The sequence below is a fragment of the Monopterus albus genome, unplaced genomic scaffold, assembly GCF_001952655.1.
Source record: "Monopterus albus unplaced genomic scaffold, M_albus_1.0 scaffold3.1, whole genome shotgun sequence".
Classification (NCBI taxonomy): Eukaryota; Metazoa; Chordata; class Actinopteri; order Synbranchiformes; family Synbranchidae; genus Monopterus; species Monopterus albus.
In genome coordinates this window covers 2,063,353-2,080,364 of record NW_018127883.1, presented here as the reverse complement: position 1 = coordinate 2,080,364, position 17,012 = coordinate 2,063,353, and the positions used below count along the sequence as shown (strand labels likewise).

At 39.8% G+C, this 17,012-nt stretch overlaps 2 protein-coding genes across 5 annotated transcripts in view; one reads left to right on the top strand and one right to left on the bottom strand.

Moving 5' to 3' along the window:
* Nucleotides 1–203, bottom strand: part of rgs7a (regulator of G protein signaling 7a) — a 43,024-nt gene extending 42,821 nt beyond the window's left edge. Inside the window, exon 1 of the mRNA XM_020604778.1 lies at nt 1–203. The gene's annotated coding sequence lies outside the window, so the exon portion shown is untranslated.
* A 2,568-nt stretch (nt 204–2,771) lies between these two features.
* The window catches only part of bicc1a (BicC family RNA binding protein 1a), a 54,065-nt gene continuing 39,824 nt past the window's right edge, over nt 2,772–17,012 (top strand). The window contains exons 1-3 of one of the 4 annotated variants that reach the window (XM_020602706.1): nt 2,772–2,888; nt 3,407–3,497; nt 5,056–5,355. In XM_020602706.1, the coding sequence (XP_020458362.1) occupies nt 5,163–5,355 (193 nt within the window). In that variant the 5' untranslated portion in view covers nt 2,772–2,888; nt 3,407–3,497; nt 5,056–5,162. Of the gene's footprint in view, nt 2,889–3,406; nt 3,498–5,011; nt 5,356–5,446; nt 5,524–17,012 lie in introns of those variants that run through there. The other 3 variants (XM_020602724.1, XM_020602714.1, XM_020602732.1) reach the window with 3 other exon arrangements.

Sequence of the window (17,012 nt, the reverse complement as noted above, 5' to 3'; positions counted from 1 at the left end):
ACGCGCAGCCCGCTACAGGACTCCTGAATCCTTGTAGAGGTAGAAGCGTGGTCCTTTGCGTTCAGTATGTCAACTGGCAGACATAGGAATGCGTGGATTATTCATTGGCAATGTGGAGAGGCAGACATTCGGAGGACACTCGCTGTGGTAGAGCTCTCTGTCTCTATCTCTCCCCTCCTCTTCTCCAAACGATGCTCAGAAGCAAGAGCGCGCCACCTCGGAGCGCCGTGAACGCGCATCCATCCATGACCAATCGCGTGTGAGGAATAAATTACAACCCGTTTTGGAGACATACAGCTATTTTTTCCCAACTCAATCTGTACTACTATGCAATGCAGTGATATGCTGGTTCTGGAAGATAGATTACAGTAGGGCAGACTTTAAGTATATCAATATTTAAATAAAGGTCAAGAAGGTGACAAAATGCAACACAGATTTCATTTCCCTTTTCTCTGAGGAAGGGTGAAAAATTGTTTTTAATATGTAGCCCAACAAACAGTTCTGTTGACATTCTTAAGTTGGTAAAATTTCCATAATTTCAATGATTTAACTCTCCTAGAGAAGAAGAATCACTGAGGAAATGCTTGCAAAACTACAACTGAAACAGATTTTTTTTTTTCCTTTAAAGGTAAATCAGCAATAAATTTTAGGGTCAGAGAGCTGCTTTATTGAAATATCATATGATAACTTTTATACAATACAGTTTTGAACCCAAAGAAAACAGATTAGCATTTACAGTATTTCATTAAAATGACAAGTAATGGGTATGTACAGAAGGAGAAAATGAGTTTTCCCACTTGCATAAGATACTTGAATTCTAAAGTAGTATTTAGCTGACATTTCCATGAAATTGTCAGACACTGGCTGCAAGAAAACACAGTGGATTAACTATGAGTTGCTGGGATTTATTGCATCCAAATAGAAAATATCTCAGTTTCTCTGTGATGCTGCAGCATTATTGTTACAGTAATGCAATAATAGCACAGCTTTGTAAAGATAGGTTACTAAGCCAGCCATTGATAGAGGTTGCAGCCTTGGGGCCTACTGAGTTAACTGAAGACCATATTTCATCTTCACTTTGATTTATTTTCCTTGTCCTCGTATTGTCTGTTATTTATATGTGTAAATTCCTCTCATTCAGCTCGAGAACTTAAATGCCAGTTGAGTTTTTGGCCATTTTCATTAGACTGCACCTGCACTTGTAAGGGACTACATTACTTTTTTTTTGATTAGGTTAAGTTAAAATATCAGTCTGCGCTGCAGAACACTAATAGAGCCCTCCACTGGCCATGAAATAGATAGACTGGACAACAAAGTGTACTATACTTGTCAGTGGATTTAGGTTGTGTGGAAGACAGGAATCTGAGCCATTCAACACAACATGCAGAGTCCCCGCGGGTTTACTTTTTGGGCCCCTCTGTGCTACATTTAGTCAAAATCCTGCTGTTTCAGGTATATTTAAGATTTAGAGAAACACATTCATGTTTTTATCACATCAATGTAGACTTTAGCAATGATCCCTTGTTTGGGTTTTCCAACAAACCAATGGACCCCTGAAGAGCCGTTCAGGGTACTGCTGTAAGAGCCATTCTTACATGTTCATACTGGCTTCCACTTAGTTTTTGAGCAGATTTTAAAGTGCTCATTGAAAGTCTTAATGGCTTAAGGCCAAAATACATCTTTGATATGCTTTAAGAATAGAAACCCAGTAGGCCCCTTAGATTTTTAGGACACAGTCAGCTAGAAGTGCCTTGAGTCAAAGCCAAGCACCATGCTGGGTTTAACTGCTATGCCATACATAAAATGAAGCAACTCCTCAATTATCCTAAACCTAGACCTCTTTGACTGATTTTATTCTTCGCTGCACTTTGATTTCCATTTCTTGTATTTGGGCTGCTGTGAAGGTATAATATTTTTATATATACCAATATTTCATGCTCATGATGATGCCATCCATCCATCCATCATCCCTTACTCAGATACATCTTAATGCTCCCCTGTGTGCAGGACTAATGTTACAGCCATTATACTCAAGAATGAACCTCAAAGATCATATTCAGGTCATTCAAATTCAAATGTGCTCCTTGAAGGTCAGTCATAGTTTTTACAGAATACCACCGAATAGAGGCCCATAGAAAAGCCACTGATTGTAAAAGCCCATGTCCAATAAAGCCAGGGTTATAGTCAATAATACACAATTAAATGTGCCAAAGAGGTTTTGTTGGCTATAATCTTTTGGTACAGTTAGCTGAGAGACAGTGAAAAGACATGCCAAAAGAACTTGAGCTTTATTTTGAACTGAACCTTCTATGTCACACCGTGTTAAAAACAAAATAGCTCTGCAGAATGTCAGATTTAGCTGTCTCAGACAGTTGGAAAATGTTTCTAGGCTGCTATGATAGTATAGCTATTGTGTGACTAACATTTACACTTAGCACGTTTGGATACAATGAAGTAGGTGCACCATCGATAACTGTTTGGATGATATGCCTACGATACAGTCTCATAGACCATTAGTCCTAATTTGTGGCCTGTTCTTTTACAGATCAGTTTGAAAATGTTGTATATATTTACTAAGTTTACCACTTTTTACTAAGTTTGTAACTGTGATTTCCAAAGGATGAACTGTGCACATAGCCTACAGTATGCCCTATATCAGTGAACGGTCCCTTTAAGTGGCTTGCTTCAAAACTTCAATTCCCAGAATGCATTGATATAGTCCTCAAACTAAAAACGCGGAAACTAAAAAAAAAAAAAAAAAAATCACTTGTTCAAAACAAATATCACGGTGTCGGGGTAGTTGTAGTTGGCTATCAAAGTTAAATTAACACCGTAGCTTCCCTTTTCCTCAAAGATTTGCATGGCTTTGAAAATAATACCTACAGAAGGTAAGAATATTTGTTTTTTCCTAATTTATTTAATGCAACTTTACAGGAAGCCTGTAGCGATACGGAAATGTTAGCCAGTCAGTCCTTCAATAGCATATTTGCTAACCTAACGCCATTAGTTGTTGAATTAATTTGTAAATGATTTAGCTAACTTTCATCCCAAAATAGAGTATTGGTAGCAAGTTTAATCGGATATATAAGTGATTATTGGAGGGGGTACCCCTCTGAACCGTGTATGCCTATGTTTGTCAGATTGAAAATGGTCACATTTCAGATTTTGTATTTTATAGACCCTAATTTAAAGCAATGCCTTTCCAGTTGCATTTTTATTTAAATTGGGTCATTGAGAATTAACTTAGTTGTTGAAAGTCATATTTAGTTCAGTTGAAACGTGTGTGCATACTGATTGTCTATTTTTAAGTTTTATTAATTATATGTTAAATAGAAGCCAAAGAATTTGAGTTAAAAACTTTAATTCAGCCAACTAGAAACTCATTCTGCTCTTGTTTTCTTTTTAGGTACAACAGCCAGAGAACAGACACCAAACTCTGCATTGTGAAGGCAGCAATACAACAGTGAGGCATCCCTGACCACCTAAAAGTGATGACCGTACGTTTCAACTGTTCATCCACACTGGTTCTAGTTGAGTTGTTTTATATGCGTGAAGCATTTTCTCTGTTCAGTCTTTACTTGTCTTAACAGCTTGTCTGCCCCCCCCCCGACATTGACATTATTATTTTTAGAGGTGGCAAGACATCATGGTTTATATTGTACAAGGTTGTACTGAATTTATTTAATGTTGTTTTGCATTAAAAGCATTCACCAAAAACTGAATTATAGTTCATTTCTTAGTTATACACAAATCAAATCAAATGATTAACTACCTTGCTCGGGCATAAAATGTTAGGTTCAATGCATCTTTTACAGTATAAACAAACAAATCAGAGGCTTCTGTTGTTGACATGACCACTAGGTGGTAGCATTTGCTTTTTACTGCTCAGGTTTTGGCCAGTTGAATATTCATGTTTTGTTATATTTATTTCACCCCATTTGCTACATGGTTATTTATGTACATACTGGCTATTACAGTGTCTTGCTTCAGCAATGAAATAAAATTTAAAAGAGATGTTCTGTCAGTTTAAATTAGCCCACTTTTGATCACCAGTGTGATGCTGAATCTGGTGTACACACATCGTCTAGTGACACCTTTAGAGGTGTATATGATAGAATGCAAACACACTGTAAAAAACAGACACTTTTTATTCCTGCAGCATTTATAGTGATGCATTTTAATCTTGGCTACTGGGTTTAAGGGGTGCATGTGATAGTGTGATATCCCAATAAAAACTCAGATTTTGGCCCTCAGTTTTTCAACTTGCCAGATGAAAAACATACAGCTGTCATTGCTGAAAGGCAAATAAAACATGTTAGATAATTAGGTGAATGCTTTACCGTGACAGATTCAAATTTCAAGTTGAGGCGAAGCACGCAAATGTCAGCTGGACTCTGTTTTTGGAAATACAGTGGATTTATCAACAGTAGTGAGATACATGGAAATGTTTTGCCAGATATATAGATGGTGGATATATATCCCTAATGAGCAAGTGGATAACAAGGGCATATATCACTGGAAACTGTCATTAATCATTTTCTGGTCACAGCAGCAACTGGAAGGTACTTGAAAGTTTTCTGTCCTATACAAGACTTGGTTCAGTAACCATTAAAATGAGCTACCTCTTGATTTGGTATTACTTTGTTCTGCATTTGCACATATACATCTTTGTTCTCTAGTTAGCAGCCCTCTTTTTGAGAGCGCTACATTGTTTTGGTTTCCATTTCCTGTATTGCTTCCTTTTACCCACTCTCAGGATATGTAATGTTTCCTCTATAAGCCAATAAATTGGTTTCATGGGGCATTATCATAAACTGCAATCTAGATTGAAAGAAATGCTCATTTATGTTGTGCTTTTGTGGTAATACATTGACTTGTAATTTAATTTTCATCTCATATGTACTGTGACTATAATGCGCTTTCAGATTCCCATAAATGAGACGAATGCTGTGCACTCACGTGTCACAGAAAAGCGCAAAGGGGATCAAGTGAGTGAACCCAGGGGGAGGTATATGCTCAAAAAAGTGTTTCTGGGAGGAGTCCTGTTTTTTGCAGGATGACACGTGAAACTTTCTCAAGGAGTTGGCTGGGATGTGTGTGGTGTGCAGTGTGGCACTCGACAGACAACGCAGTGGCAGCTGGAGAAGTTGCTGTGCAGCGCCATGGCTGCCCAGTGTGACACTTTAAGCGGATACTTGCAGCAGTCGGACCAGGGCTCCAACAGCGAGCGGAGCACCGACTCTCCTCTCCCCGGATCAGAGGAGGACCTGAGCGGATCCCATCCGCTGCCAGATCCGGAGTGGACCGAGGAGAGGTTTCGAGTGGACCGTAAGAAGCTGGAAGTCATGTTATTAGGTAAAAAATGGCCTAAGTACAAAAGTAGTGAAATATTTAAGTACTGCCACTAAATAGTGCATTTTGTCCTCGTTTCATTTAAATGTTTCCTGTCGTTTCCGAGAAGCTGCAAATTTGAGCAGCCCGACGCCCCTTTGTTTATCTTGGACGCATAAAAGTGCACTTTTGGTACGTATTTATTATATTCAGTACCACAAAACTTAAGAATTGCTTGTAAACATGGTCAGGCAACTTGAACTCGTTATGTGCGTGCTCAGGGAAATAACCAATTAGGGAAATTAGGTCCGAATCACGTGTGTTTGTCAATTAGTATCACCACGATAAACTACTTGGAGATGACGCTTTGTTGACCACTGGAGCAAGTCACTGAGTTTATAGCTAAGCCCGTGCATGCTGCTTTAAAGTAGGTTTGAACAAAAGGTCCAAGTTAAGTTTGAGATGTAGCCTGTCCGACGTGTTGTGGAGGTACAGTAGTAATCTCAGGAGGCAGTAACGTGCCACGACCACAAGCTGTCGCTATACAAATTCCCATGGCGTCCTTTTGTTTGTAGACTAATGTTAAATTGACCAGATCTTGCCGTTAACTTACAGTTAAACAGTCCCCACACAGAAACAATTGATGCAATAGCCTTGGCTTACTTTAACATGCTATGAAAAGGAACTGGAAATGGATAAATAACCATAGAAAGAAACTGATATACAAGTAAGGTAGTGAGAGTTTGCATTAGAAAATTACATAAAATCCATTTTGATCACTGTCATCGATGCATTATGTCTCAAAACTTGGCACCAGATCTGTGTTGTACACTGCATGTTTTGTTTTGATGGCAAAATTGATTCAGTGTGTGAGCTGACAATGACGGTCTCATAAAGAGAAGCCAGCATAGTCTGTTGAGAAGTCCCTAGAAACTCAGACAGCTTCATATTTAACAGGCATTTCAAAAGGAGAGTGTGAAATGTATAACATTAGGTGAGGGGGCTGGATTCCACAGGAAGACAGTAAGTCAGAGCTGCCAGAACATTTTCAGTCATGATCCTATACTGTACAGTATTAGAACAAGCATGATATGAAGTGTGTCCACGGTGAGTATAGCTTTAGGTTTTATCACCGTAACTTGGGGAAAGCTGGTAATCAGTAATGTTTATGTTGTGCTTTGAATTTGTGACCAACTCTTTGCATAATCCTCAGCAGCAGCTAGTTGACATGCGGATGCCCCTGCTGCTGCCTCGCTCCTCAGTACATTCCCTAAAGCTCCATGTCATCCCTAACTCTTCCAGGAAAACTTAACCAGAGGCTGGCCCGGACATACCACGTGCCTCGTCGTGCAGTGTGCCTAAATATATCTGTATATGTCAGAATCTACTGAGTCTTTACAGTTTGTTAGTTTGGTTTCGCATCCCTGCCATCACCTTGTTTCCCAATTGCTGCGTCATGACATCATGGCTAACATTGCTCATGTTGACACTGCAGCTGGGATGTAGAACAAAAATGCTGTGCTCCACTGTCTCCTGGTCTTTCTGGTCTGTTGTACTATAGATTCAAGTTTGAATACCACTCAACTGTGAAACCACTTTAACCTATGGCCTCTGGCCTTCAGGAAGAATCCAGGGTGTCTGGTTGCTTCCTGTGTAGCTTGGTTAATAGATATTACAGTTCTAGCATCTGTTTAAACTAATAGTCATGATCTAGATCTGTTTCAACTCACTGTAGGTTTTCATCTCCTTTTTACTTTGTAGGTATAAATTCAGATCCTAACAGATCCTAATAAATAGCTTTGTAACATCTGGCCATGTTTTGCTTGGATAAGCTGTAGATTTTGACATGGCACATCATGTATTGAAGACCAGAGTCTGGACTAGAATGAAACAATTTTATGGGAACTACAGTATATTTTTACTTGCTGTATTATTGTGTGTGACGATACCTCTGGCTTCTCATTTTTGGAAAATTAAATGTGCTTGACCCTCTGCAATCTGCCACATGTTGAATCATAACTGTGATTACTTCCCAAACAACATATCTCAGCTTTACTGGATCTGGGCAACATGTCTGCACTAATTTCCACTTTGGAGACTTCAGTGACCATCTAGATACCTCTTCCAAGGTGGAGGTAATGTTTTTAAAGGTGTTTGCTAGGTATTTGGTGGTTGGTTACTTTGTTCACTGCATAGTCTAACTCAAAAAGTAATGAAAGGATTTGGATGAATTTTTTGGAGAGCTAGGGTATGCCCGACAAAACAGTCAGATTTTGGTGCAGAGATGGGAGATGGAGCCAAGTCCTAGTCTTCAGTCATGACACTGGCAAAAAACCCTTACGACATGACACAAGACACTTGATGCAGCTGCGGCACACATTTCTTAATTTTCTGATTATGTTCTGTTCACTGGCTTGTTGGTAGGAGCGGAGAGGTCCAGGTCGTACCTACCAGCCGGGCTTTTTATCTTTGTGCCCAAATTTAGCTTCCTGTATTCTAAATTTACTCCCCCAGAGAGAGAGTGAGCAGCAGTGGTCAAGTGAGCTAGTGTATCAGTGAAGAAAGGCAGCAGTGCTGTCAAAACAAAGCAGCAAATCGCAGAATTATTTTTTGATTGTTTCACGGTGGTTATATTAAGCACGCACCTTCGCACAACCCTGCGAGAAGGATTTATGCAGTTAAAGCACAGGCTTCATCCTCCTGTCTGCCCTGCACCCTGTGTGTGCGGCTAAGCCTCGTACTCACTCAGACACACACAAAACACTCGTAGCATGATGGTCAGACTGTCATGGGAATATTGCTTTTAGGTGTAATGGCGTTATGGGGAAAATGTGCTGCCTTGGTGGAGGTTTGTGCTCCCTGAGTGCTGTCTACACTGGGGACTTGACACTACTCAGACTTGAGGTTTAGTGACTCAACTGCAATACTCTGACATAGTCTGTATAAAATAAATGAGACTGACCCAGAAAAACTCCGTGCCCATTAAAAGAGCTTAGTGACTCAGCAGCATGTTTCTGTACTGGAGTAAAATCCCAGCATTCACAATAAAAACTTTCTTTTTTCTTTTTAAGATCAGCCAAATTTCACTCTACCGTTCTGGTGCAGTTTGCATGAGGAGAAAATGGAAATTACCCTGGCAATGACATGGGTCCCTGGGCTTAGATCAGTGCAAAGAGTGTAATGTGATAACAAAATCTCACCCTGACAGCTGTCTGGGTTTACTGCTGCACTGTTGGCACCCTACAATAGAAATAATAGGTTAATGGCTTAGGACTGTGGCACAGGCCTGAAAGCCTGAAAGGTAGTTTTATGTGTAGAAGGAACAGCATAAGAGAACTGTTGTACTTTTACTATACATTCATTATAAAGTTAAAAGATCAAGCACAAGAGGTAACATTTTCTCTATTGTTGGTTACACAGATGTAGTGCAACAAGTTTTTCCATGGCTTCTAAAGCGTACACTGCTGATATATTCTGTGTATGGGTTAATTTGAGAAGCTCTTGCTCTGGGTTTCTTTGTTCAGACTAGTAATGGTGAGATTTTAGTGGTGTTTGTGACTGTGCATAGCCTTCTGGTGGACCAGTGTGTGTGTGTGTGTGTGTGTGTGTGTGTGCGCACGCACACAATTGTAACAACATGTTTGCTGAGTAACTGCGACAACAACCTACAATTAGGCTAAGTGAATCATTTTCTTCATTTAACTAATTTGTTTTCCTGTTCTAAACCACAGACTGTTACTGGGTAGCTTTGTCTCAGAATGAAAAACTGTTGTATACGGCAAAGAGAAATACAAGGTATTCCCAGGTATTTTGAGTGATAATTTTTAATATTATTCAGTACATCACCTAATAGTCCCTGTGTAGAAGATTGGAGCAGCTGTAGCTGTGAGGTGGAGCAGGTTGTCCCCTAACTGCATGCTTGGTGGTTCGATCCCCGCCTTCTCCTGTTCACATGACGAAGTGTTCTTGGGCAAGACACTGAACCCCAGGTTGCTTCCGGTGGCTGTATGGCAACTCTGTGCCCATCAGTGTCTGTAAGTATTGTAAAGTGCTACTGTAGAAAAGCACTATGTAAGTGTAGTTTACTCAGTCTAATGCTAGGATGCTGTATTGTATGTTGAAAAGTTTTCTCACATACAAGTTAATTCGTAGGCCACAGGTGATGCGCAAAATAAGAATATATTATTTTGGAGGGCAGTGGAAGCACTTCCTCTGAAAAGGGAAGCTAGCCCTCTAGTGAAAATGTGATTATTACATTGTCATTAGTTTTGTCTTCAGTAAATGGCTTCCACACCCACATAATCAGGGGAGTGTGTCTGAGGACCCCATCCTCCTCTTCTGCCTGGGTGCTGGGTAAGACTCACAGACAGGAAGTGAGTGTCTTGTCGGGAATGCGTTGCAGACTTTCTCTTCTTTCTCTCGTTCTCCCACTCTTGCTCCCTCTTGAGCATTCAAACACTGCTTTCTTGTTCCAGCTTCCATCAGATCCTCTGTGGAGCTGTTGAACCTTTCTGGGTCTTTATCTTCACACTACAACACAGTCTTCACACAACCTTTTAACTTAGACAAACACAGACAAAATGTTTTTGAAAGCACTCCTGCTCTATGCCATGTAACGCCATTATATTTGACTAGTCTAAAGTGAAAGTGAAGATGGAGAAGTAAGGATCTTGGATAGACTGCCCTTTGGAAACTATGCAGTAAAGAGTGGAAACAGTACACGCAGCCAGCACAAGAGAGGAAACCCCTTCTTAGATGTCTAGATGTGAAAATCTGTTATTCCCTCCGATGACTTGTCAGTTGTGGGTATTGTGATGTTGAAAACAGATTGACTGGATTCTGTGCAAAATGTGTGTTTTTGTTAAGACTGTGAAAGCAGCATTTGGTCTCGCCATGTAGTTGTGAACCACATTAAGAGCAGTTGCCACTTCCCATTCATTTGAACAAAGTAGAGGTGCATTCACTTTGAGACTTCTCTGCTTCTGTCAGGAATAGTTTCTGCCTCATTTACCTCACACAGAGTTCAGTCTGCTTGAACTTTGACTTGTAAGAAGTGAGACTGTCCAGCTGTCAATTTGAGAAGAAGGATAGGACTGACCCGCTGTTCAGGTTGGATTGACTGTATATATCTATGGTCATGCTGAATGGGAGTGGTGCTGCATGGTTTACAGTAGGTGCAAGGACAGGATATGGAGAATATAAGTGAACTATAAGGCAAGATGAATCAAAGATGCTTGCATTGATAAATCCTCTGTACCCGTGGCTGTGCACATTTAGAATATTATTTCACATGTGACATTAATAATTAATCCAGAATATATAGGACTCAAACATTGAAACAGCCAGTTTCTAATTTAGTTGTCAGTTGATCTCACTGCTGGGTTCCTGTCACTGGGCTTTGCTCAGTTACCTCTTGCCACTTTTCCTCTCACCCCTTTTCTCCCTCTTTTTTTTTTTTTTTTTTGATAGATTTTACAGAAACATGCTGACACAATTAAACAATTCTATTCGACTTTGCTTGCGCGTTAAATTCCTCAATCCAAGGCATGATGAAGCTTTCAGGAGCTGTAATATAATTGCACTTCAGTCAGTGGAAAAACCTGTGATTCATTACTCAAGAAAATAAAAGCAAGAGTCCCGTTTCAGCAGCCTGAGTGGAGCTGGAGTTCTGTGACCCATTTCTATGCTCCTGGAACTGTAAATGGACTGAAATAAATACCTGTTTTTCTACATCCCTCAAAGCTCTTTCTTCAACCTTTTTCAAAGTACAGATTTACATTCTGTCTGGTTTGTGGTTGCTATTTTAGAAATGTTTCTTTGGGGGTGCACCCCTGACTTAACCTGCATGTGTGTGCACTCACACACACAAATTGAGAATCACACGTGCATGCACACCACCCAGCCCTTAACCACCCCCCCACACCCCCCCCACCCCAAGAGCTTTCAGTGTTTATCTTTAGGGAACTTCGGGATTTCGTTTGTTGTTCTCTCTCCCCATTCAGCATCGAGCACAATCTGCCTTTTATCCACTCGACTTGATTGGAGAGAAAGCAGTTTTATAGGAGTCCCTTTTGGATGTAGTCCCAGCCGTTGCCGGAATATATTCAACTTGAAGAAAAGAGAGAGGGTGGGGGGAAAACGAAGAAAAGGAAGTCGCACTCTGTTTGTTAGTCCAAAGGCAGTCTTTTCTTAAAAGATCCAATGTGAATTGGTTCCTTTTATAGGGTTTTTCCATTATAGGAACCTACAGACAATGTTGGGAGATGATGAACTAGATATAGTTAAGCTACTAATTAACGATATTTTGCAGTAGCTTGCTCATTGTTCAACTACATTTCCATAGTGATTCAAGTAGAGATTAAATTACTTTTTGCCATTTCTTGTGTAGTTAACTACTGAAGCTACAAACAATTTTGTGCCATAAAAGGAAAGGAATTAGTTTTTATATTTTATTTGGCATTGCGTAACCACCTTTGAGATGCTGCTCATGTGTCATATAAACAAGAGATTCTGGCCTGTTGTTAAAAAGATAGGTCCAATATTTTGTTGACTGTTGTAGTTAAGATTGTGCAAGTCAGACGTTATAAAAATGACAAATAAGACAACAGGCCTGTTTTTAGAACAGTGCTGAAGTCAGTCTTGTACAAAATCCAGATGTTTAAAACAAAATATAAAATTTCTTACAGTTTGGTCCTCATGAAAATCTGAGATGGAGTTGTTTTATTTAGAGTGTTTTAGGTAATAGCTTTTTTTTTTTTTTTTTACTGGCATGTGACTTTTTTGTATTATATTTTGTAATTCTATTGATAATACAAATTAATAATTTGTAATTTAGTATTACTTTGATAATTTTTTGCAATGCAGTTTGAATGACTTTTCCTAGGTAGTTTTAGTTCACCAAACTAAATTTCTTCCTGTAGTAGCTTTGCTGTAGTTCAACTTTTTCCAATGGGAAGTAATCGGTAGCTTGCATAGCTATGCTTTCTAAGTAGCTTCCCAAACACCGCTGACCAAAACGTGTCGAGCCATGTAACACTTGTCCCGTGTTCTACATTTGTTTCTGCTGACCGTTTTGGAAGTGCGCTACTGGGAAGTAAATTTCAGCACCCCTCAGACACTAGTACTAAAATCAAGTTCCAGTAATGTGGGGGGAGGGGGTGGTTGCATGCGGAGTTGTCACCTGTGATTAGTCGAATGTCAACCTCCTCAACTGTTGGCATTGCAAGGCACACCCACACACTGGTTTACAGGCAAAATGATCAAGGACTAGTAGTAAAACAGAGACAAGAGTCTAAGCTGCGAAGATACATTGCTGCAAGTTTGTTTTGTGCTTGCTCTACAGCTTTATAAACTGCTCATACAGTCTCCATGACTGGCTGATCCTTCACATCCTCTGCTCAGCTGTGTATGTGTGTGTGAGAAGAGCTCTGCTTCTCCTTCCTCTAAACAAGAGGCCTACACAGCGAAAAATACAGTGGAAAAGCAGGTCGGTCCATGTCAGCCCATGAGGTTATGCCAGGTGACCATTAAGGGAAGCACGGGGCATAACGCTCGCTAGGTTCTAACAGTGAAAATGTAGCTTTAGAGCATTTCTGTTGTGTTAAAACTGTCTGAGTAGTCGAGTACAGTAAATTTCCATCACTGAAATCCTGCACAGATTCCTCATGTTTTTGAATGAAAGATGTACATGTGCTGATGAATGTGAAATGTCAGTGATTTCCCAATAGTACAGTGTTTACTCTACAACTTTTGACTTAAGTGAGACTGACTCCCTGTGCTCCATGGGGGATCTTACACAGCAGATACCAGGCACCAGGAATGCACAGTGTTATGCAATCACTTGGCAGCATTCACACAAGAACGGTGAGGGAGGAGATGATGACCCAAACATGTTGCTATCAATGGCTTGATGCTACAGTAGATGTCTCATTTCCTGGACTGTCTGCTCTAATGCAGTGATGCCTCTGTGTAAATAAGCCTTCCTGTTAATGTGAGGTCATAATGGACTTGGTGTTTATAGACACTGTGAAAAATAGTTTAGGCCATAGACTGCCATTACAACCTGAAGTCTGTTTTTAATTTTTTCTAGACCATCTCATCTGTGGGACCTCAGGGTCAGTGAGTCTAGTTCCTCTGGCAGTCTTTAATCCTTGTTTGCCGGAAAGCAACATCTGGCTCTTGGTGCATTTATTTGGTAGCACAGTTGCTTAGCAACCCTGCAGGCGTTGAAAGGAGCCGTTTTGAGTACAGAGGGTGACTTCTGCTCAGCACAGAAATACGTTGACAGGTGTCCATGTTCTTTGGGTATTAACTGCATCTAGAGAATTCAGAGTATCAGCTTAGTGCTTTCAGAAGGTGTTCAGACCCTTCCACTTTCATCACTTTGTGTTGTAGATTTAATATGAAATGATTCAAATTTCCATACAGACAGTTTTAGAAACATTGGCAATTTTATTCAAAATCAAAAACCAATATATCTCATTTACAGAAGTATTCAGAGTACTGGCTTTGCACTTAATTATTTAATTATACTTCTTTATTTGTACTAATTCTTTATTCTTCAGATTGTCTAGACCTTGCCTGGAGTCCACCTCTAGCAAATTGAAGTCTTTGGAAATGGGCTGGAAAAAAAAAACAAAAAAAACATGAAGTCTAACAAACTTCCTTTATAAAGTGCAATGTTGAAAGCTCAGGATGCTTCTCTGGCAGCAGAGTCGCTTCTTATGCAGTTGTATACTTCCCCAGTCCTCACTTGTGATGTGATATGAGACCTTAGTTGCCATGGAGGAGCAGTTCCTAGCCACCGGAGTCTTTTGTTTAGATGCCAAGTTTTGTAAGGTATACGAAAGCAGGTCACAGGGAGTTGTGTTGGCTTTTGTCTGTTTTCATTTAGATCTCAACCTTATTACTGCCAAATACTTGTCAGCTGCAAGATGATACACTTGTAGAGACACCTTGTTTGAAGTGAGACATTCAGGCTTGATTGATGAGAACAGCCCCATGATTGAAAAACAACCGTACTGACTGATTTTAGTGAACCCACTGAATTATCTACCTTTCAAGCATGCTTTTTTTGGATTTAAATAACTGTGTTTCTCACTTTTCCATTGGAAATCATCACTAGATGCAGTTTTAGAATATGTTCCAGAAGTGGAGTCAGACCTCATATCAGTTTAGACACATTTCATGCCTCTGTGCTGGCGATAGCTGTGGCTGGAAGCATTATGTGTTTGGGCTGTCTGTCCATACGTCTGTCTAGCCTTTTTTTGTGAATGTGATATGTCAGGAACGCCTTTGGCAGAATTTCTTCAAATTTGGCACATGTGTCCACTTGGACTTAAAGATGACTGATTAGATTTTGGTGGTAAAAGGTCAAGGTCAGTGATGTCATTTCTGTCCCATACCTGTGATTTTTGACTGGTTGGTGGAGGCATACAACCGTGAAGCGGTAATTCTAGTTTTTCTCTAAAAATGGGTTTTACATATATGCTACAAATGATTGCAGATTAATAAGTAGCATCTTTAAAGTTTTGAATCTAGGTTGAAAAATGATTCTATCAGGCCTGAAGACTTCCTGTCTGTACAATGCAGTGATAATGCTTGGGTGCTTACCCAATGAGTTTATTGCATCATGGTGTGTTTTCATGTTTTGCTATGTGTCCCTGAGCCCTCGTTAGGTCCATGCTGAATCAGCTGAGCCACTGCACACACTGGATGGAAGGACATTGGAATTCTGGTTTGAAAATATCATGCCTCTCCTGTTGTTTTCATAAAACTATATAAAATGTAGTTCTTTGATAGCAGTCATTGTCCTCTGACATTATTATTATTATTATTAATGTCTCCCTCCAGTAAAGGCATGTGAGCAGACAGTGGAAATAGCAATTTAATGTTTGTGTGGACTTTTCTGAGTTTCACCTTGAGTCCTTTTGTGATTTTTGCCAGTGCAGAGGAGTTTGTCTAAAGCAGTTTAGATTTATGTGGTTGGATCCTTTGACATGAAGGATATTACTTGATAATTCTGGCACTGTTTAAATATTGGTGTAACTCCACCTTTGTTGTTTGTTTGACTGACTGATCTAGTGTGTTTAAAATAATGGATATTGGCTCTGAGCTATGAGGTATATGCTTCTCTCTTGTGACTGGAAAAGTCTGTGGATTTGTCGGCTCTAATTTGGCTTGTTAAACTGGTGCTGACTCTAAATCTGTTCATTAAACCTCAGTAGTCCAGCACTGAAACTAGCAAGTAGTCAAAATTTTCAGATTTATTAGGACCTGCTTTTCCATTGTTTCCTTGATTGTTGTGTGTGGTTTGAAGCCATAACTGCAGAAATCAATGCTGTTTACATTCCTTCGGCGTCAAAACAGTGGAATCTCCCAGAAAGTTAGCCTCTCCACAGAATAATGGATACCAGACCCCCTTCCATTTGCCAACATTCAGTCCTTTATGCTTTGCACTGCAAGTTTTCCTCTGTTCCTCTCTGTGATTAGATATATTAAATTATAAGGTGAGGATTAGTGTCAATCTGATTAAGTGCAGCCATCATGTTTATGTAAGTTAATAGACAGTCAAGATAACTGCTCGAAATTAGTGCCACATTATTTGCTCTGTTTTCAAAAACACCAGAAGAAAGAATTGATTGCAGCTTATCATCTGTGCTCAAGGGTCTCATGTCATTTTTCAGCTGTAATGGCTTTATAGTCTAGTGGGCTGGATGAGAGGAGCACTGCACTGTCTCTGTATAACCTGGGTAAAACCACTATTAGACGCACTATTGGCACTTGAGAAACAAATGATATAAATCAGAACTACAATACTAAATGCTGAAAATATACACTAGTGATGTTGTTCTTCAGCTCTTGTCTAACTATTCAGTTACTTTACCTTAAGAAAGGCCTATAATTTAATTTTTTTTTTTTGGGTGGCAGACATAATAATAGGTTTCGTGGTCATCCAAGTAATGAGGCATGAGCTATGCATTTTTGTGGTAAACTGCCTGTCAATTCTTTGAGAAAGGAATCAGAGAGGAATGTAAAAGGTTTCCCTGGCCTGCTTCATCCTTCCTAATGGTGCAGTATGTTGTTGGCAGATAGAATCTACAAGCAAACATGGACGATGTGAAAAAGAGGTGGTGACTTTGTTGACCACCATATTAGAGTTTGGTGGTTTCATCTGTCGAAAAGGTTGCAGTCAGCAGCTGAATTTCTAAACCCAGATAAATGCATCAATGTCAAGAAAATTGTTAGCTGTGATTTCAAATATATGCATCTTGTAGTCTGCAGACTAAAACATGTAAAACCATCATGGCCATTTTTAATGATGTCCCAAGACAGTGCTGAGGTAGCTTATAATCAGCTTGAAATTGCCCTTTTATTTTCACTTAATTATTCTGTCACATCATGTTCATAGCAGTTTTCGGTTTGGGAGGGGGTCTTGTATGCTCTAACCATCAGTGTTCATCCTGTCTGCATCCTTTTTTGTTGACATGGAAGCTGCTAACTTAGGCAGTTGCACTCCATATGAAGCACCCTATAACACTGTCGGAATCAAGATGGGCAGTTTTAAAAAAGGATCCAAGTCTATAAAGCAGAGATATTAGGTGAATCCCATTTCCTCTAATTGCATCCACATTTCCCTCACATGCCTTTTTCCTTGCATCTTTGTCCTGCCCACCTAGACT